This window comes from Mycteria americana, chromosome 2, assembly GCF_035582795.1.
Source record: "Mycteria americana isolate JAX WOST 10 ecotype Jacksonville Zoo and Gardens chromosome 2, USCA_MyAme_1.0, whole genome shotgun sequence".
Lineage (NCBI taxonomy): Eukaryota > Metazoa > Chordata > Aves > Ciconiiformes > Ciconiidae > Mycteria > Mycteria americana.
The window spans coordinates 170,754,809-170,777,774 of NC_134366.1; the positions used below are offsets into that span (position 1 = coordinate 170,754,809).

General features: G+C 38.2%; 1 protein-coding gene across 4 annotated transcripts in view; it reads right to left on the reverse strand.

Annotated features, from left to right (window-relative positions):
* Positions 1-22,966, reverse strand: part of TRAPPC9 (trafficking protein particle complex subunit 9) — a 547,093-nt gene that overhangs the window by 487,966 nt on the left and 36,161 nt on the right. For all 4 annotated transcript variants that reach the window (XM_075495328.1, XM_075495326.1, XM_075495327.1 and 1 more), the window contains 2 exons: positions 20,317-20,533; positions 17,558-17,701 (listed from right to left, as the gene is read on the reverse strand). In XM_075495328.1, the coding sequence (XP_075351443.1) occupies positions 17,558-17,701; positions 20,317-20,533 (361 nt within the window). The remainder of the gene's footprint in view (positions 1-17,557; positions 17,702-20,316; positions 20,534-22,966) is intronic.

Genomic DNA, 22,966 nt, shown 5'->3' on the forward strand with positions numbered 1-22,966 from the left:
TCTTCAATAATGTATAATAAATGCTTACAAATTTTATCCAACAATTATTTTCAACAATGTATACAATGGTATCTCCAGAAAAAATGTCTATTTGGAAATATATGGCCTGAACACAAAATTATATTCCTCTGATGAAATGGGAGTCTGCAAACAGAAATAAGCCTGAGAGTGTGTGTTTAGAGGGGAGAATGAGATAGCTGAAAAGTCTTAGACCTATATTGTTTTAAAGCACAGTGAACATTCCTCCATATATGTGCTACCAATAAAAATAACTACTCTGTAACTAAACTGTTTCTAGAAAATACTTCAGAGATCAAAATACTCAACAATAAAACAAAATAGGAAAGGGAAGGGTGATAGCAAATACTGCTTTCCAAAAAAACTGCTTAGACAAGTGTATTGGGTTTATGCAGCAAGGTTTTGGTAGAGGGGGTGCTGTAGGGGTGGCCTTTGTGAGAAGAGACCAGGAGTAGCTCCATGTTGGAGAGACCCAGTTCCAGTCAACTCCAAAATGGACCCACTGCTGCCCAAAGCTGGGCCCATCAGTGATGCTGGTGGCACCTCTGTGATAACATATTTAAGAAAGGGTAAAAAATGCTGTGTAGCAGCTGTGAAAGGGAAGAGTGAGAAAAATGTGAGAGAAACATACCCTGTCAACCATGCTACTGCCTGAAACACTATCTCGGCCTTGAAAAGCACAAACATCCACTGATGCTTGTACTGCCTACATCAATCCAGCTTAGTTTGTAAGCTTCTAAAGCCATGAGTACATACTCTTTCAAAGCAAATAAACATTGATTGTAATTGCCTTCGCTATGAAATTAATGCCACATAACTGACAAATTGCCTTGCTTCTGTCTGTGTTTCACTGAACTGTCTCTTGAGCCACTCACCACATTTTAATTGCATGTAGGAAATGTTCCCAAAAATACATGATTAGACATACACATATGCTCAGATCAGCGCAGCCCAGCCAGGAGTTGTAGTGGTTCAATACTGAGTATTTTCATAAAAGTTTCAGGCTACAGCATTCAGGTGGTTATTTGCCAGGTAATGTGAGCAAGGGCACAGTACAAGTACTGTGAGTACATACACTGAGATGGAAAGCATCACAGCTACCAAGAATGATGAAGACAACACTACAGTATGCGCTTAATTCTGCTTGAAACTGGAGGTCCGTCATTCTGAAGAATTGGCTTTCATTTCCTAGTGTGAAATACTGTCAATTACTGTATTCAAAGAAAGCATGCTGCCACTTGCAAAAAGAATTTGTTTATAGATTTGAGTCGCATTTTTATTTCACAGTAGAAGCTCAGCATGCTTTCTGCAAAAACAAGGCTAAAACAAGACATTTTTCTATGCCGATATTGTATGAAATGCAGTTTAAAACATGCTGCTGCCAAGCCAGCAGCTCTATTACTTTTTACTTAGCACTGCATCTCAGCTGAAATGCTAAAGGAATCTACATCAATAGGACATATCAAGAAGCATTCATGATGCTAAAGAGCAAGAGCTGCATGATCTCGCCTGAAAGTCACTTCTGAAAGCAAATGTTGGAGCCTTTCTCCCCTGACTGAGCACGTCTGCTACCTGACCTCTGTGGTGTGAATGAATGATACAAATTTCTCCGCTTAGTCAAATTTGCAAACCCTAATAGTTGCCAAAAACCTGCTACAGACCGCTACTTTCAAACAGCTCTAAATTTTCCTAGCATCTGCCTGGCTGTCATTGTATTTTGACACAATCAGAAACTGCACCAACCTCCTAGGAGTCTCTAATCAACCACTAAGTCTCCTGACCTATAGTTTAGAAGACTGTGACTTAAGCAGTTATCACTAGTGCTTATCTTTCTCTTTGCAAAGAAGACATAGAAGACAGCTACTCTTGGAGGTCTTTACCCACCTAGTGTCTTCATGCTTGTATACATCAGCAGGAAAGCAAGCACCACTTGATCTTTTGACCTGTGAATTCACCTCAACAGCTTTAAAAGCCTGTACTGCAGCTGGAAACACTACTGGATCCTCTTGTTGTAGGTATTACAGAGACTCACTTATTGAGTGAGAAATGATGGATTATTTTCTCATCTGGAATAACTACATTCATGATTTTTTTTTTCTCCAGTTTCTCTCCAGACTCATTGAAAGATCAGGATCATAGAACAGCTGCAACCAAATAAAGCTGAACAAAGCCATAGTCAGTATTGCCACGCAAACACATACTTATCAGTTTGTTCAGTATAACCTCATAGTACAATTTCCCCATTTCATACCAAATTGTTTTCATTGCCTTGTTTTGGCTGTTTCTGACAACTGAAAATTTTGCAAGTCCACCAATATTCTTGGTAATTTTTTGCTTAACTACATCACGTCAACACAATGAACATTGGTTTTGTCCCAAAGCTGCTTTGAATCTTTTTCTAATATGAGGACACAAAAATCTGAAAGCTTCAGTTGCACAGTTAGAAACCATATGTGACTGAAAGCTACTAAATGTGAAAAAGAAAAGTCTTCCTGCTAGTTTCACAATAATGTGAAGCAGTATTTCACAAGAACGGAGCCATTGAAAAATCAGACCAGGACAGGAAAGAAGGTCAGTTATAGACTAACATTTTTAAGCACTTCAGTAACAGTGATTTAATAGTATCACACAAACAGCATTTCATGCCTTGGCAGGTAACGGAGAAAATTAGAACACAATTGCTATAATGGCACATTTCAGCTCTTTAGCTTTAATATTTGAAGAAATTTAAAATATCTGCACTTGGTCTCAGTCACTACCCATTAAAAACAAAGTCAAATATTAAAAATACATTTGTTCTCTGGCAAACAATTGGTTGATCTTGTTCCAATCAAGTCATTGTGTCCTTTACAGAACAACCTATAGCAAGGTAGAATGAAGAAAGTACACAGTTTATTTCTGACCTGCCAATTACACTGGAAGACAAACAACTTTGTTTCCTTATGCAACTTGCTAAAATACTGAAAAAGGAAGTTGGGAAACAAATAGCTAAAAACCTTCTGACTTCAATTTTCCCCTGGTGAGAAGCCCAGAATCAAAGTTTTAACAAAAAAAACCCCTACTACCCAGGGTTCTTTGTGCTGGTTGAGCTTTTCCTTCCCCCTTGAAAACAGCAAATACTGTTCACAAAGGAGAAGTCCGGGGAGACCTCCTGCAACTGTCAGCCCCTGAGCAGTGGCAACCAGCTGGCCTACCCAACTCTCTCAGGAACAGAGTGTCAAACATCTCCTTGATAAATTACTAGTAACATGTAACAAGACAGAAAAGTCAGCCTGACAGCAAAAAAGGCAAGAAAAACAGTAGTTTCTGCACCCAGAAACACAGATATTTCCTTCACACACACAAAAAAAAAAAAAAAAGATAATTGTTTGGTGAGCCCTCTTACAACTGAAGAAGAAAAAAAGTCAGTGTCTGCTGCCAGGGAGATCTTCAGCATTACCCTGCCATCAAGATGCAGTGTATTATTTAAACTAAAAAAGAATTTCAAAAAGACCACGAAATATGTTAAGACCCTCACAAAAGCTGAAGTAGAAATTGAGTATTCATAGACAGTAACCGCTACAAACTTTTTACCTTGAAGTTAATCACTAGATTATAGCATGTATGCAAAGGTCTTCATGACCTTTCGGGTAGTCCCTCAACTCTAGTTTTGGATAGATGCAGATGGACAGTAAGCATCCTATTTGTATACTCAGTACATCACTCTTCACTACCACAAGCAAGCTAATGTTGTAAGTGAAGTGCCTTAGCAAGACTTGCATGATCAATCCACTAATTCAGTATTTCGGTTGTTTAATTCAGTAGAACAGAGCAGATCTCCTCCAATTTGCAAGCAAGCATCACTGTTTTTCCATTACATTAAGTCTGATAGGTATTAGATGACAGCATTTTCTACAGTTTTAGTAAACAAACAGCATCTCTAACATTTTTGTGAAAAATACATGGAGCAAGTAAACACGACTTCAAACCGTTCCGAGATCTGATACTTGAACAAGTTGCTTTGAAAGCAACACAAGGAATGCTGGGTTTTCACTCCAATATTCTCTACTGCAACAAATCTCAGCACTTACCTAGGTTTTTATACTGCCCTGAACAGCTACATTTCAGACTCCTACCTATATTCATTAGGTCATCAGTTAGACAGGAAGCACATGCAAGCTGACTGGCCAACTGGATGACAAAATGACCAAAGAGAGTGAGAATTAAAGGTCTTTCTTTCTTTGCCTCTTCAGGGCACTGTTAGCATCTACCTTTTCTACGTATAAACAAGTGTCATGAAACTGGAACAAAATTAACATATCTGATCTGTTCTCCACACCACATTTTGCCAATAGATTCAAAAGCTATTCTTATGGGGAAAACCAGAAACGCACGGGCAGACAGCATATTATATGAATCCTGTTTCTTTGAGAAATCAAGCAAAATAAATCTCTAAATAAATACGGCGGAGACTAAAACTAATAAAATTCACAGTTTGACACGGAAAAGAGCAGGAACAACAAGAAAATAATTAATCTGTGCTACCCAGAGAGCTAGACCCACATTGATGAACAGATCATCATGAACAGTATCGAAGAAAGTGGCTCCATCCATACAAAGAACAGAATGAGAGCAAAAGGATTCAGTTATTTGTTGTGTAATAGCTCATCTTCGAAAAAGAAATTATCAGCTTACTACTAACTTTGCAGGGGTCGGGGGGAGAATATAATCTTTTCAACATAAATAAAAATAGAAGAGTTGCCTGTTAGAAGCAGAATGCTTTCTAACCACCATAAAGAGAGAGAATGGGAAGAGATTGACTAAACACATCACGGTCTTCTATTACAAGATTTTTAATAATTACATACAATGTGTACACATTAAGTCACAGTCAGTTTGAAATTCACAGCTAGCAAAAAAATATTTTTAGATAAAATCTCATGAAAAATTGACATAGCTGAAGTCAGAGTTCAGAAATATGCCATTAAAATTTCAATACCTAGTTCTCCACCGTATCCGAGAACTTCAGATGTATGTATACTTTGAACACTACAAAAATATATTTTGTACATACAAAATCAGTAAATAAAGCACTGAACAATATTAATGATTTTTTCATGTTAAGAAATACCAGATGACCTACCTTAACATAAAGTAGAGCAAATTAAGCATAGATAAGTTCCATAACAAAAAAAAAAAGATAAGGACTGCTGGAAAGCTGATCCTGAGCAAAGCAGGCTTTGTAAAAATTTACAGATACAATGGCATAACTGTTAAACATATCTGATTTTGTATTTTGGGTGGAAGAAGCACACAGAGAAAGAATATGGCAAGAATAACATGCTCATTTCTGTGGGACATTTTTCCCAATATACTGTTATGCAACGTCACAGGAATTTGGCCAGAGAGCATTATCATGATTCAAAGTCTCAACGTCTCCACTAGCGAAGAGACTCTTGCTGGAGAAAACAACAGTTTAAAAAACTAGACCAGCATCTGAAAACTTACAACAAAAACATGCCAGCTCTCTCAATGAACATATAGTTGAGTTTTCCAATCCTTTTGAAAAAAACGTATCTTCAGTATCACTCTTAGATCTTACTCTTCTTTTCTTAGTACATCCAATCGTACTCAGTGGACATCATATGAGTTCACCAAAGTACATGGATGATCCTCTTTTAAACATGGATATTTCTTTTTACATATAAACTGCTACTTTCAGTAGCAGCTTCATTCCAGTGCCTTCATTTGGCTTTAGGCTAAAGAGAGCAGTACTGAGTCTGTTAAGTGTCACATAAAATTTATTTGAATTTTAGTAAAATAGTTGATATAGCACCTCCTAAAATAGCTTCCTTCAGTACAAAAACCTTAGCTTTTAAAAATACAGCACAAATTCTTCATGTCTTCATATTGCCAATTAAAGTATGTCTTTGCAACTTGTCTTCATTTGAACATTGTATCTTGTATCTTCTGAACTTGAACTTGTATCTTCTCCCTCAATTGATCAAATCAGGCTTCTTCAAAAATCAGAGGTAACTACATGAAGATAGGAATTTTGAGCTAAAGCTCAGAAACTTAATTTTATTCATGAATGACTTTATACAAGTTAATAGGAAACTTTTGTCATGAAGAAATGCACCATTTTATTGTAATGATTGATCCTCTGTTTTACTTAAGAATTGGGATATGGTGTTGGCTAGAGTTTTTGACTGTACCTCATCAACACGCAAGTCTAAACAAAGGTAAATGATGTGTGAAAGACTTTCAGGTTTGTTTATCATGCTAGACAATTTGGAGGGGTCTTCATTTACATTACAGTGTTTTTCTTTCATATAACATATGACTCAAAAAACTGTTGGTCTTCATATTTTGTGCTATGCAAATGAATTTAAATCTTTCATCGTTGTTGCTAGTTTACTCAGTCTCATTTATTTATTCCACTTCAAAATTAATAAAGTCACTGAAATAGGAGCTGAACCAGAGTTACTCAAGGAACACAAGGATAAGCAGATCATTATTTGAAATGGATAAACACGTATATGCATTGTGGTTTTCCTCTTAGCAATCTTCACTTTCTACGTAGTCTAAGACATGTATTTCAGAAAATAAATTACACCTTTTTAATAAAGCATTTTGAGTGAAGTTATTTAATAAGGCAGCTTGTCTCTAAAAACCACCAATTCCAGAGACAGATTTTAAAAAAATAAAACAAAGCCCAGGGAGTTTTACCCTGCTGCTATTATTTTGAATTTTAAAAAGGGTTTTTAAAAAAGCAGGAAAAAGTGTTGCAGATAAACAACTCCCAGCAACAGGAGCACATAACAGGGCTAAAGTTTTATAGTACACAAGTGAAGAAAACACAGAACTAGATGAAAAGCTGCAAAATTCATGGTACCATGATGAATAAGAAGAGTTAAGTGGCTTCTAAGAAGCCTCCTCCTATTTCATGTGCAATCTCAGAAGTCTTTTATTACAATATGTCAGAAAGAATTCACATTCAAGCTTTTTTTAATATATTCATTCTTACACCTATGACGGGTACGCGCCCGCCCCCGCCCCCCGATAAAGATCGGGGCTTTTGGTATGGCGATCACCAGCGTTTCGCGCCTCATTTTCGCGCCTTTTGTGCTCTGCTGTGCCCCCACGCACGTACACACCTCGGCAGGGGGAGCAGGAGAGGCGGGACCCCTTGGTCACCAGGCGGGGTCTACAGCTAATGAGGCGCCTTAGCTGGGAGAAGCTTCTAGATCACGCCCAATTATGACCACAGCGCAGAGCCGACCCAGGGTATAAACGGGGCGCCGCCAGAGACCCCCTTGGAGTGTGGTCTTCTTGGAGCAGTGGGCCCGTGTTTGGGACCTTTCCCCTCAGTTGGGACATCGCCTGAGGAAACCTCCCGCGACTGTGTGCCCTCAGTTCCTGTGGTGAGTTATTTCTTCTGAATACATCCTTGAGTAAGCCCTCACACACACACACCCCCGGGTGAGCGGTTATATCTTCTGGGTATCCACGACAGAGAGAGAGAGAGTTTCCCCCTTTGTGAGTGAGTGTGTGTGCACGCTTTGGATCATCATTCTTGTGTGGACTGCCGTGTAGTAACAATAACCTGATTGACACCTTGAAGCAGTTGTGTGTTAAATGTTATCGGAGTGTTAATTGATTTAAGTTGATGCCTGTTTCTCATTGGTTTCTGTCGTGTGGTTTTGGCTGTTTTGTGAAATAAAGTTGTCCCTCGTTTGAGTTAGTTTTAGTGTACCCCTGTCACACCTGTGCTGGTTTTGACTGGGATAGAGTTAGTTTTCTTCACAGTAGCTAGTATGGGGCTATGTTTTGGATTTCTGCTGGGAACAGTGTTGATAATACAGGCATTTTTTAGTACTGCAGAGCAGTGCTTACACAGAGTCAAGGCCTTTTCTGCTTCCCACCCCACCAGTGAGTAGACTAGGGGTGCACAAGAAGGTGGAAGAGGACACAGCTGGGACAGCTGACCCCAACTGGCCAAAGGGATATTCCACACGATATGGCATCATGCTCAGTATATAAAGCTGGGAGAGGAAGAAGGAAGGGGGGACATTCAGAGTGATGGCATTTGTCTTCCCAGGTAATCATTACACATGATGGAGCCCTGCTGTCCTGGAGATGGCTGAACACCTGCCTGCCCATGGGAAGCAGTGAATGAATTCCTTGCTTTGCTTTGCTTGTGTGCACAGCTTTTGCTTTACCTATTAAACTGTCTTTATCTCAACCCACAAGTTTTCTCACTTTTACTCTTCTGATTCTCTCCCCCATCCCACAGGGAGGGGAGTGAGCGAGCAGCTGTGTGGTGCTTAGTTGCCAGCTGGGGTTAAACCGCAACAACACCATATTGTGGCACTGCTATACATCGAACACACGAGGTAACCAGTCTGTTCAATTACATTTTTTATGTACATACACAGTTTTTTATATATACATACACAGATAAGATATGGCACTATGCTGAAGCTGTAAAAAGATTTTCAGTTAATGGCTAAGAACCTACCATGCTGCTATAAATATTCCCTGGTAATTATATCGAAGATTTCAGTCTCCATCCTGAAGTCAGTTAATTTTAATATTGTAAGACCAACCAAACTAGCTCCCTTTTGAAAGACTTACTGGTTAGGCAAAACCAACTTGCAGGTACTTTGTCAACTAAAATACAATGCAGTCCATTGAAACCAGTTCATTAGTGTCAATTAAGTAAACCTCACTTCAACTCAGAAGTTCACATCAAGTTTTAATTTACATTATATTCTCCATTCAGTCTGATTAAAGCTTCATTCTTTTCAGCCCTTGAAATCAGTAACTTTTACCTTTCTAAAAATTAATCTACACACTATAGAGGATCCTAGGGGAAATGCTGTCCTAGTTTAAACACGGTATTTGGGAATAGCGTTCTTTATGACTATGAAACATTGAAGTGCTGACAGGCTATGTCTATATTATCAAGTACTACAGCACAAAAAGAGAGAAGCTATAGAGCAAAGAAGTTGGTGCCTATATTACGCAAGCTTCAGGGGATTACCTGTGACAGTCAGCATAAGCAGACCATCTAACAGGTTTCCAATACAGTACTTCTTACTTCCCACTCTCAAGAAACAATATCACAATCAAGTCTACTGTAGCAACTCTTCTACATAACCCTGGCTCAGCAACAAATTGTGATATTGCCATTTTTGCCAGTTTTCTAATGGCTTAAAATTGTTTTGGAAAGCAAAAGCCACATGACTAATAATAACAACTTCTTTCCTCAACACCATAATCTCATTCACTTATTGTTTCTATCTTTTCCAATCCTTAATTAATCACTGTACCAAAAGGGTTTTTTTTGGAATTCAGGAACATTATATTAACTGAATCACACTCCTTTAAATGCTCCATCATTCCTTGGAAAGAAATCATGCTTCAAAGATGCTCTACCTGCTTCCCATTAGATCGCAATTATCCATACGCCTACTATTATTTACTATAGTTTCTTATAATTTACCTGGTACTGATATCAAATTCACCGAACTCCACATGGGTTCAAAGAATGGAATTTGGTTTACCTTGCTTCAGGGGAAGCATCGATGACTACGGTCAGGTGCAGACACCTAGTCAGTACTGAAAAAGCCACGTATGTGTAAAGGGAGTGATGAATCTTGCTAAAATAATCACTGGGGTGGTCAGGATCATTAAGGTGACTAGGGTGCAGACATCAACTGAAGACAAACCCACCTCATAGAACAACTTCCATCCTCTGAAATCTTATAGATACATTTGCCATTTCTAACTTTAAAATGAGAATGAAGACAATTTAAGAAATCTGTTAATTGCAACTGTTAGTAGTTCAACTATTTAATTTTTAAATTCTTTTAGCATCTTTGAACCTAATCTGGTACCTGAAATTTATTACTACTCATTTTAAAGTTCAGATCACTCCCCACCATAAACCACTTCTAATTACACGTTGAAAGAATTCCAGAGATTTATTCTCTGCAGAGGAAGGACCAAGCCTTGGAATCTTCCTTCCTAAAAAGAGAACCTTGATCAAAATTTTCTCATACAGCTCAACCTTCCCTGAGCATCTCTTTTTATACCTCAATTATGTTTCAGTCCTGGCAGGCTTCCTGCTTCTAATATATATGAAGAAGTTATTAGCTTTCATGAGTTCAGCAAGTTACTCCTCAAAATCTTTTCTGGGCTTACATTCCTCCCCCCCGCCTCATTTAACTTATCAGGGCTGACATTCCCTTCTACTTCCTGTGTTTGGACACAACGTCCACTTTTATAAGCTTTCTTTTCTCCCCCAACTGCCTTTATTTTGCTGTTTAACTACGCTTGCTTTTTTCATTATTTATTGATTTATTGTAATGGAGAAGGAGAATATACTTACTGAGAATCTACTATGACATCTTTAAGCAGTCTCCATGCTACCAGCAAACATGCCACTCCTTTTAATTTCTTCCAATTAGCTTCTTTACTTTCATGTATCTCCTCCTTTCAAAGTTTAATACTACTGTCAAGGTGGTTTGTTTATTTTAAAATCAGGCATTCATATTGTTTATCCTACAATTTATTTCTAATACTTACAATCTTGTTTTCTGTGACCTAAATATGAAGAACAGGAGAAAAAAAGAGGAGGAGCACTATGGGAATAGGCAGGAGGAATGGCAAACAGAGGCGAGCAATGGTGAGCAACCAGCTCAAACTAAAGAAAATGAGCTGAAGCTCTCAAGAACTCTTTCTACAGCAGTCTATAAACAGGGAAAAATGAGAAAGTCGTAGCAAGACATAAACAAGAGAACAGGATACGGATGCGTGAACATACAGTAAAAAGTTGCTCCAGCAGACCCTCAAAACAAGAGGTGGTTTTAAATTATTCCATGCTCTAGGATAGCAGCAGTTATTTATAGGTTTATAGGTTATTCTTACCCATTTCTCCAGTGAAATGCCATTCAGTCAAATCTGTGCAGGGAAGTATAACTCACCAAGTGCCCATGCAGTTTCATTTCATTTTCCCAGGTGTTCAGGTGGAAATTCAAGACAATGTTTTAAGTAAAGATCCTCAGAAACTGAGCCTGGTCTTTACTGCTGCCAGTACACCCGCCTAGTATACCTGCCTACTGCTGCCAGGTGACCCACCTAGTAGATGAGGGAAAGGCTGTGGATGTTGTCTATCTAGACTTCAGTAAAGCCTTTGACACCGTTTCCCACAGCATTCTCCTGGAGAAACTGGCTGCTCATGGCTTGGACGGGTGTACTCTTCGCTGGGTAAAGAACTGGCTGGATGGCCGGGCCCAAAGAGTGGTGGTGAATGGAGTTTACTCCAGTTGGTGGCCGGTCACAAGTGGTGTTCCCCAGGGCTCTGTGCTGGGGCCAGTTCTGTTTAATATCTTTATCAATGATCTGGACGAGGGGATCGAGTGCACCCTCAGTAAGTTTGCAGATGACACCAAGTTGTGTGGGAGCATTGATCTGCTTGAGGGTAGGAAGGCTCTGCAGAGGGACCTGGACAGGCTGGATTGATGGGCCAAGGTCAATTGTATGGGGTTTAACAAGGCCAAGTGCAAGCTCCTGCACTTGGGCCACAGCAACCCCATGCAACGCTACAGGCTTGGGGAAGAGTGGCTGGAAAGCTGCCTGATGGAAAAGGACCTGGGGGTGTTGGTTGACAGCCGGCTGAATATGAGCCAGCAGTGTGCCCAGGCGGCCAAGAAAGCCAATGGCATCCTGGCTTGTATCAAAAATAGCGTGGCCAGCAGGATTAGGGAAGTGATCATGCCCCTGTACTCGGCACTGGTGAGGCCGCACCTCAAATACTGTGTTCAGTTTTGGGCCCCTCACTACAAGAGAGACATTGAGGTGCTGGAGCGAGTCCAGAGAAGGGCAGCGAAGCTGGTGAAGGGTCTGGAGCAGAAGTCTGATGAGGAGCGGCTGAGGGAACTGGGGTTGTTTAGCCTGGAGAAAAGGAGGCTGAGGGGAGACCTTATGGCTCTCTACAACTACCTGAAAGGAGGTTGTAGAGAGGTGGGGGTCGGTCTCTTCTCCCAGGTAACAAGTGACAGGACAAGAGGAAATGGCCTCAAGTTGCACCAGGGGAGGTTTAGACTGGATATTAGGAAATTTTTCTTCACTGAAAGGGTTATCAAGCATTGGAACAGGCTGCCCAGGGAAGTGGTTGAGTCGCCATCCCTGGAAGTATTTAAAAGACGTTTGGATGAGGTGCTTAGGGACATGGTATAGTGGTGGTCTTGGTAGTGTTAGGTTTATGGTTGGACTCGATGATCTTAAAGGTCTTTTCCAACCTATACGATTCTGTGATTCTGTATAGGCTTGGCAGAAGGGTTACGCTTAAGTGCATTTACATACTCGCTTTTGGTCTAGCTGTCAATTTTTACAAGCCCAGTTTAATATTCTTTCTTATTTCCTATATTTCCACATAGCAATTTGAAATTTAAATATCACCAAGTGAATGCATATGCAATCTGTTCTATAAATAAAAATGTCTGTAAAATACTGCATAGTTTCCTCTTTCAAGCTGTGAGATAGAAAGGCATATTTTAAGAGTTGTCAGACACCACGTCTGACATAAGAAATTATGATCAGTGTAGCCTTAACCATAATTTCTAAAGATAAACAAGGTTTGGGGATTTTTTTTTCTTAGGTAAAGCTCATCACTACTTTGCAAAAGGCACAGACCTCACCCCGGCAGTTGACACGTCAGCCATCATCTGAGTACAGCAATCTTGAAAGGAGGATGAAAAGGTTCTGAAAGCGATCTCAGATGATTGGCATGCAGTCCCTGGTCTTCCAACTACCAAGAACTCTAAGCTGTCAAGGCATCAAAGTGGTCTGCCCAGCCAACACTGACAAGTCCATCACAACTGATCTAGAGGATGAGGGGAACTGAAATAGCATTCAGCATCAATTTTGGCAGAAATTCTTCATCGGGGAGGATGATCTCAGCACAGGCTGAGAATAAGTATCTTCTGGAAGGTGAGACATTGTTTGCATGAGAAAACAGCCTGGAGCCAAACTTAAAAACCCCTAAGGTTTGCATGCCATGGGTCAATGTGTCATATGATTTTGAACTGCCAAGTAATAGCCACTGCTGCAGTAGGGATAGAATGCTTCCACCATGGAGTTCAGAATGACATCAATGAAATTTAGACAACTAGGGATGTTTCTGAAAATTTAACACAGCACCTTTGAAAGGAACAAAAACCTTTTTCTTCAGTAGAGCTATGTTTTTATCATCCCACAGAGCAAGTGCAGCCATGGCATGCAGTTGCTGAGATACACCATAAAAACAACTCCTGACCAAGTAATGATCTCAGCCAATCCACGGTATTTCCTGTGCGATGCCTGTGTGGAGATATATAAAGTAGGCATACTGAAAATGAAAATCCACATACAGAAATCCCTCCTAATGGAGACTGATGAACTCTGTTGACAAGGTTTGCTCCTGAAGATAAAATATCCAGCTACAGCAAGGAAACCCCCCCCAAGTCCTTCATCACATGCAGGATCTTGTCTGTCCTCTGGTTGAAGAGAAGTGTCGTAACAAGTCTTTCACTAAAGATTTCATGTCTTTCAGCAGAATCAATGACTGTGGCCAACGTGATGAGTATCCACTCTGGGGAGGGCATGCCTCTATCAAAGAGGTATTTGTAATGAAGCCCAGGATATAATTTTTAGTTTGCTAGGGCTTAAACAAATGTCTTCATGACATCGGTAGAAAGATAAATAAGCTAAAATTGTTCAAAATCTTACACTCAGTGAGCAAAGAAGCCCTGATAACCAGATCAACAAAACTGGAACAAGTAGAGTATCTTACTTGCCAAGCTGCCAGACATTCTGTCGTCATGGCTGTGGAACTTAGCCTATTTATTTTTGGTCACTGCTGCTGCTGAAAAGACCGATGGCAAAGGTCATCACAGGAAGACTCTGAATTACATGATATCCACTACTCCCTGTCTTTTTGGTGTTGAAAGGTAAACATGTACATACACGAGAGGCCATGTGGTTATTCTTCAAATTGTTAGCCAACATGGCTCTGTTTCTAAGGAGAGTATTTGTGTTAATCTAGGGAATAAGAGCAGTGGAAAAGACGTTTTGAGACACCAAAGGCTATGCTAATGCTGTAGTAGTACCTGTGCTGACAATGCAGTTGGCTAGAGAAGCACCTAAAGGGTCCCCAAGAGATCTGAATCATGCAGGCTCTGTCCAAAATCAATACCATGATAGAGAGAAGAAAAAATATGGAACATTGTAATTTGTCTTGCTGCCTTTGCCTGATGACTATCCAGGACCAACAGGTAGAACTGGCGTCAAAAGGCCAGTGTGCACATTCATAGTAGCCTCCACAATCTCAAACCCCTGCCAAACTGCTTTGGTAACCAACCTCTGTCCTAAAGTCTGGTAACAGAGGATGCAGCTGGAACTAACAGTGGTGTCCAATGATAAAAGCATCAACCACACACAGGAATGACAGGAAAGGCACCCTAGCATGTTTCAGGAAGTACTTCTAGATCTTGTTCTGTCCATCACCTGCTGTCACTCACCTCAAGAATAAAGACATCCAGAACACTGGTCAACACATGAAAAATGACCTCTTCATGTTTCATGCAAGGCAGAATCATCATAGAGTCAGTAGTTTAAGTACACAACAGACAGATCAGTAGAGATCTCAGATGTGAAGCCTGTCATCTCACTAGAAGGCTGAAAAGAACTAAGGTGCAACAACAGTCACAGAACAGGAAGATCTTAATGGCAGAGGTATACTGAGAAGCACTGAAAAGTGTACATTATTTCCCAAATAATAAAATAGACAAACTTAGAGGATCTTTAATGAACTGAACTTGCCCAAAAAAAGGAATGAAGCATTCCTAGTTTAATCACATACCATGAATGGTGAGAAAAGGTCATCTCAGTGCACTGAGATCCTTGCCACCAGAAGCAAAACAACACGCATGATAGCTGGAAGCCCACTGAATGTCTGAAAGAATGTGAGCTTGCAGTGGTGACGCACATGCTCTCTGGAAGTGGTTTCTGTCACTTTTTCCTGATAGCCGTTTCCAAGTAGCTCCATGTTTAGACAGGCTTTAATGGATGAGCTAACTCAGAATCATTTGCACGCAATACAAATCACAGTCCTTTTAAGTACTATGGATATTATCAATAAAGATCCACAATAAAATATTGGGGGTTTTTCCAAGTATCTGACCTTACCCAAATCAAATTCAGTGTGAGCTGTACACACAGTGTTATGTTTCAAAAAGTGTTATGCAAAAGCGAGAGTTTTAATTCCAAGCAACTTCGCAACTGCCCATTTATTTCTTATTTAAAGAAAGAGTGATTCTCAAGGGCTTGTTAACATTAAAACATGACTTGAGATTAGAGAGCTTTTATGCAGAATTTGGTACCTCTTTTTGCTAAGCAGAAGACTGCATTTTACCTATTTATGTAACTAAATAGTTTAATTTTAAATGAGACTCTTAGCTTCCATGTCGTTAAAATAGTGATTGACATCCATTTACTTGATGATACTTTTTATTCAGATTTGCCAGGCTGTATGGCTGGAAATTGTAATTCAAGTAAACATAAACAAAAGTTGTGTTTTAAAATAATTATCAAGTGTCATTCAATTAAAATATAAGAAACTTTAAACACAAACCAGTTTTGACTATGCATTTGTATTCCGTGAATAGAAGCAAGAGCTTCTAATTAATAGTTCTTTCATTATAACTACTAAATCTCATCTTCTGGACTTCTACTTGAAGTGAAGAAGAAATCATTTTTTTCTGTTTTCTGAAGTCCCAGTATCTCAACTTCAACTGAACTACGATATCTATCTCAGAAGAAGTACAAAAAAATTACAAGCCCGGAATACATTTCTGGCACTGTTGCCCATGCTCTAGCTAGGTTGGAACACCATTAACCGTGTCTGAGCAACACGCTAATGTCTGAAACATTAAAGACTTCAAACACAACAGTAAGTTCTATTTTGGATGTCTTCAGCAGAAAAGGAGAAAAAGATTCAGCTACTTTTCAAACACACTGGAGAACATTTAGTTTGATTTTTCAAAGACACTAAACATCACAGTTATCATAGGTCTTATGAAACTGGAAGCTTTACTGAGCCATGTAATGTCTGAAGACAAGAAACACAAAGTTGCTTCTCTAATATTTCAAGCCTTTTTAGGATTAGGGATTAGCAATATCGTATGTGGATATACATAGCAGAAGAGCTTAAAGCCTTGTCTTCAGCCAAACCTTCCATACATAAATCAACAAAGCTTCATTAAAAGTGCAGGAAAATCCAAGGACTTTTTGACAACAAATAAGATCTACAGACAGATAATTTATTCCAGTTTATCAGTTCCTCTCCTTCCTCCACTACTGATTTGAGCCACTAAACAGAGGGAATTCGCTGGCAGGCAAAGACCTAAAGCTTGCCAGCAAAGTTCTTTGCTGCAGGAGTCACCAAGGGGAGACATTTGGCCATTACTAAAGGAGAAAGGGGGAGAAAAAACCTGAATCATTTTACTCCCATCTTCTTTATCGTAAACAAAGGAATAACTGAAAAAAATATGCACCTTTTACCTAGCTTACTGTGAATCGAAAACATTTTTAAAACCTTTCATCACTAATTCTGTCTCATTATTCTGGGTGATAAATGAATGTCTGAAACATTTTTCCTAAGAAATGTAATACAAACATAATATTTGTCACCTTTTGCTTTTCCAAGTGATTTTCTAAGTGCTACATCCCTTCCTCAAAGGGGTCCTCACACATACCATTTCTGAAAATCATCTACAGGCACGTTCATTCCATTGTTATCCACTGACAAATTTAATAAATCTCACTGAAATTTATTGCTGAATTTAAAAAACCACAAAAGAAACCACAGAAACTTACCTTACTTCTAGAAACGTAAGCCTACTATCCTAGTTAAATGTTGAATTAAATTCCATCATGTTCAGCTGCTACAAGTTCATTGTCTCAAACACAGGGACAAGGACTGTGCCTACTTGCTTAGATGACTTCTATATCCAGACTATTAATGTTTCATCAGAAAACATCTCATCAGAAAACTCCTAGTAGAGTCACTCTGAACTTCAGTACACTCTTCTCTTCTGAATTATTTTTCAGCCTCAGTTCCTCTCAATCTCTTCATTAATAGCACTTTTGAAGGCTGCTAGTATTTTCAAATAATACTTTTTTTAATCCACACACAAATTAAGCCCTCTGATCACATTCCTAATATTTACCAAGGAAATAGAGCATTAGGCTTGAAGCAGTCAATCTACAGATGGAAAACATTTAAGACGGTTTTATTTTAGATACTACACATCAAGGTTGGAACACTGTAATATTTAAAACTAATAACGCTGTATACGTGATTGATTACTGTCAATTATTCATACACAGAATTCCTTAACTTCTGTGCTCTCCGTTACTTCTTAAATTAAATGTATTTCAAAACAAAGTCCCATTATTTGACTGTAGGACGGAAGAAAGTGCAGATATCTCTTTTTTTTTTTAGAAGTCATACCTTGATCAGAAAGAAAATCCAGCATGGTCTGGAGAAGGAAAGACAGATGCCTGACGCATAGAGCAGGATTGCCCATTCTTCTAGAAGCATATACTAGTTCATGAAGCAAACGCATCTGTACTGCAGCCCATCCTCTATGAGTTCCTATAAAGTAAGCAGTCATTTAATTTTTTTTAATGCCATTTATGAGGTTTTTTTATAAGTCATCACAAACCAACTGGTTGTGGTTTTCTTTATATAGGAAGCAGTAATTTCATTTTATATATATATATATATATAAAAATCACCCAATGGAACCAATAATTACAAAATCCAAATCTTGTACTCAAAAGAAAAATTAGGATCTTTGAGTTTGCTTGAACATTTAAATGTGAAAGCAATTTTTGTTTTATATGCTTGTCTATGACTAATAAATTTATTATTAGAATTCAGAAAATTAAGTTAACACTCCCATGAAGTAAAATAAAACGCTACACAAAAGCTTTATATTTTTTAAATTCTCTGAAGAAGAAATTCACATGAGCTTTCATACAGAAACTTCATTTTTATCCAAATCAAGTACTTCTTAACTCTCTTTGAAGATGAAGCAAAAGATATTTTCTGTAAATGCTTTCCTGGCCATTAAAAGTCAGTAAAAAGCAATAAAACTACAGGACATGAGGCACACTCCCTGATTTTCAGTCTTTAAAAACTGAGTTTCAGACTATAAATTATTTCATATTTGCCAAGTATCTATGGTAACAATAAATAGATCATTGTAGCATTACTTTTCTTTCAAAAACATAATATGCAGTAGTCTTCATGAAACTTAAACCTGTTTTAGTAGTAAGCAAGAGCAATAATTTTTAAATAACGGATATTCCAAGATTGGCAATACTTCATAAACTTCTAAACAGCCTTCCTTGTAATATTACCCTTCAGCATTTGGCAAACTTTTCTAGAAATATGTACTGCAACCAAACCTTGAGAATTTATATTTTGCACACACGAGTCTCATTATTTTTCATGTGTGAAATATTGTTCTTATCAAGCAGTTCTTACAGTTTACAGTGACCTTTCCATATGTCTCCAAAAAAAGCCATTTTAGGGATAAAATCTGACAAAGCACTTCAGCGCAACATAAAGGTAACAACAATGAAAGATAAACACCAATCACGTCAGGTTTTTTTGTAACCATCAGTTCTTGCAGAACTTTACAACCTCTTCTCCTAACACAGTCCCATCTCAGTCTTCTCCTTTTCCATCATAGGCCACAGCATATTGTTTCGAGTACATTCCATTCCTTCTTCCTAGACTCTTTGTATCATTCTGTCTAGTCCACTTGGCATTTTCTGCCTCCTTTCACATATAATTTCTTTTGGTGACTGCTAAAATCACACCAGTTTAAAAAAAAAAACAACCTAAGCATCCACACACAGCAGATTGTCTACATGCCCGTTTCATCAATGGAAGTCACAAATGCAGCTAAGACAGGCTGGAAAATACCATGTAGTGGCTGGTCAGCTGAGTATTTCCGTGTTCTCCACTGACTGAATTGACTGGATAGCCATTGACAATAATGGAGCTAAGTGACCCAGCACATACGGAAAGACCTAAACTTACAAGACAACTTCAAACTGGAATCCCAACAATAGACAGTCCATGTACTCTCACAAAAGTAAGATGACTCTTCCAGCTACTGTTCATTCATATTTAAACCAGTCCAGAGAGTTTTCTCACTGGTGAACCCCGCCTCCTCTCCATCAATACATGCTCAGCCCATTGCTTGCTGCTCCACTCTTTCAGCTACAACATTTAGTGAATGGTCCCCAAAAGTGCTACTGTACAAAAATAATGCAAGTTTTTGGGCTACATGGAAAGGTTTACTCAAAAGGAGTCCTCAAGCAGCATATTAGCTGTCTCTTCCTTTAGAGGCAAAATGCAGCACAGTATATTAAAGAGAACTTTAAAAATTATTACTTTATATACAGCTTCAGATAACATTGATAAAATTGTTCAAACATAGCTTACCTAAAGAGCAGCAGCAAGCAGCATATAGCTTGCAGAAAGTGAACACAGTATTTAACAGCTACAAGAATAGGCATGTGTTCTTATGGGCTATTTTTGCCTTGGTTTTTAATAGATGCAATAAAGTAGTAATTCAAATGATATATAGCATCTAAAAACTGTTGAAGTGTCTTAACCAAATGCTAGTCTTACAGATAACATCACTCCGATCTAAGTTGTGGAAAAATGTGACATACTTGACTCTACAGATACAGATATAATTATTACATTATATGTACATACGTATACGTGTCTATATACAAAAATATGTTAAAAAACCTTTCATTCTTTGACTGGAAGATCAATAACAACAAATACCAAAAGAAATACAATTTCTGATACACAAGTTGGAGGCACTTTAATTGAAAAAATAAAAATAAAATACAACTTTTTTTGTACTGAGAAGCATATAACATAAACCAGACATTTTTGAAACAGTAGAAATGAAGCTCTCATAAATAAAACGTAATTATTTGCTGCAAACAGAGGAATACAGCAACAGATCCAGCAGTAGCTTGCAGAAATCTGGAATTACTGAAAGCAACACTAACAAAAAGTGAAGGTACCATTTTAAAGAACTGCTCTATTTGCCACAATTAGTTTCAGATAGATAAAGGATTTTGGTTTTATCTGAAATCTCTCAAGAAAATTAGTTACAGAAAGCCAGCTGAGTGACCTAGGATGCAAATCCATGCTTTCCCAGAGACACTTACCTTTGCTAAAATCTTTAGGATCCAAGGATAAGCTATAGCCAGGGAGAGTTTCCAAAAGCAGTTTATAGCAGGCCCTCCACCCAGGTTCTGGGATGCTAGGTGCAGCGCACTGCATTGCTGCTATACGCTTGAAAAAAGCAGACTTTCGGTGAAAACCGATACGTTCGTACAGCTCAGAAAGAATGCTGTAACGCTGGATTTTTTCTTCTTCTGAAAGCTGAAATTTAAAGGGAAAAAGAGAAAAGGTTTGCTTTTAATCAAATAAAACCTTAAAGCATATATCTGATTAAAAAAAAAAGGAGAAAACAACAACGTAGTAGACATATAACAACAATGTAGTAGACATATCTCCAACACTACAGAAGGGCCAGTGATTTTGCATAGAGGCAGTCATGACAGCTTCTACTACCAGGAAAACTTAAGCTTCCTTAAAGTTCAACAGCTAACAAGAGCAAAGATAGATTTCTTAATCAACATTATTTGTCAGTAGAACTAACAAGTAAATAGTCAAAACAGTCAGTAACAGCTAAACAGCTCCATGTTTTATGGAAGATACTTAGCATGACATTCATGTGCATAATAAGAACACAAAAATACACCACTTCCAATATCTATTGATTTACCAAGTTAAATGTTTTCATCCGTTCAAGACTAAACCTAATTATTAATCTTGAAATCTCAAGCTATGAAAGCATGGAAACTACTGTCTCATTTTTATGTGTCTCTGGTCTTGTAAACCATGAAATATTTATTCCATGATACTATACATATGCAGACTGCCAACTAGTGAGGAAGAATTTAGTGAAAGCCCCGTTAGGCTTAAAGTTGAAACAAACTTGATATGGAACTACCAATATGTGCTTCTTTAGCTTGTATTGTATTGTGTATCATTGATTGTGCCAATCAATGTATTGGCACAAGTCCCAGGTAACCATTCTTTCCCCTCTGCTTTGAATGACTATCTTCCTTTGAAATCAGACAGCCAAGAAGAAACTGCTGCAGAAACTCTGGAAGCTACCAACTACTTCAAGTCTACATCCCCATAACAAGCAATACTGAGTTCTGAAGGTGGACCAATGCTGACACCTAGTGCACAATATCTGCCATGCACAACCGAAAGCAATATAAAATATTTTAAATTATTCTAAAGCTGCTAACACGTTTTGCAAAGGCGTTTAAAATGACAAACTTCATACAAAAATAGCACTAAAGGACAAGAAACAGCGTTTCTGCAACTCATTCTTCAAAACTGAAAGTATCAATCAGTGGATTCTGTGCATTTAACTTCAGATACTTAAAGCCTTGGAAAGTCAAAAGAAGATGCTAGCCAAACTGGTTAACTTTTACAGAAATAATTAGGTCTTATAAATGAAGCTTCAAAACATCTTTTAGTCAACTTAAATCCTAATATAATTACAAAAAAACCCCAGTCTGTTTTCAAAAGTCACTTCTAATTTTGGACACAGGGATATGAGAGACCTCAAAGAAGCCTAGAGTTTTCAGAAGGCACCATGACCTTATCTGATAGTTCAAATCTTAGTACTTCAGGATATGAAGAGACACAGACAGATAGACTAGCAAATTATTTGAGAAAGGTACAGACAATTGTTGAAGCTGAAGTTACTATTTCCCTCAGAACTGACAACACAAGATGATGCCCAATGCAAAAATACCGCCCATCCATATGAAAGACCAATCCCTGTAACAAGAGTTGTAAAAAGGCAATTGCACCCAGCTGAAAACTTTCATGAATCAATGCAGCTGGAAAGAACATGAAACACAAAAAGAAAATACAGAACAATTTAAAACCAGTTTATCAGAATCCCCAAAAGCTATCACTCAGAAAGAACAGGAGATGTCAGATTAAGGTTACCTATTCTAGGAGAAAAAAAGCTGCTCCATTTTTTTTTTTTTTTTTTCATTTATGTCATTTTTAAAAAGGTAACTCAATAAAAAAAATACAGCAGCAGAATCAGAAAGGGCACAAGCACATGATGGTGTACTGAAGTTAGAAAAGCTTAAAAAAGAACTATTAAAAGCTATTCCTTGAATACATAATATTGTTAATGTTCACACACTATGGAAACTAAATTTTTAAGACGAGAAGAGACAGGGTCATGCTATCTAGGTAGATGGGAGCACTTACTAATAATTGGAACAACTATCAGAGAGGCAACAGATTCTCAGATCATTTTCTTTTTCTCATATCTGAGTAAGTTTTTAACACTGCTAACTTGTTGCTTAATGGTTGCCCACATTACTCAAATATTTTTTGCAGTTGCAGGAAACTGTTTTTTCATGGCCAACAAAGATAGCAAAATTGCATTTTCCCTGAGCACAAATAGTTACATGTTACCACCTGAGGATTTAAAAGAAAAAAAAAAAAAAAATCCCACACAGATACTCCAGGTAATTAATTCTGGGAAGACTGCAGCAGGCATTCTGCAGGCCATTAGCACAGCATTCACAAACATCTCTCCTGACCTTATAAATATTATAAAAGCTTAAGGCCTATCAAGGGGCTGTGAAATAGCCAACACCTGAAGCACAGCCTCTTTTCCATCTGGTTAATTTTCATTTAACTGTTACAACAAACCAGTTTGGAATTGCACCTGTAAAGGCTGTAGTTCACTATCCAAGCAGTTTTTCC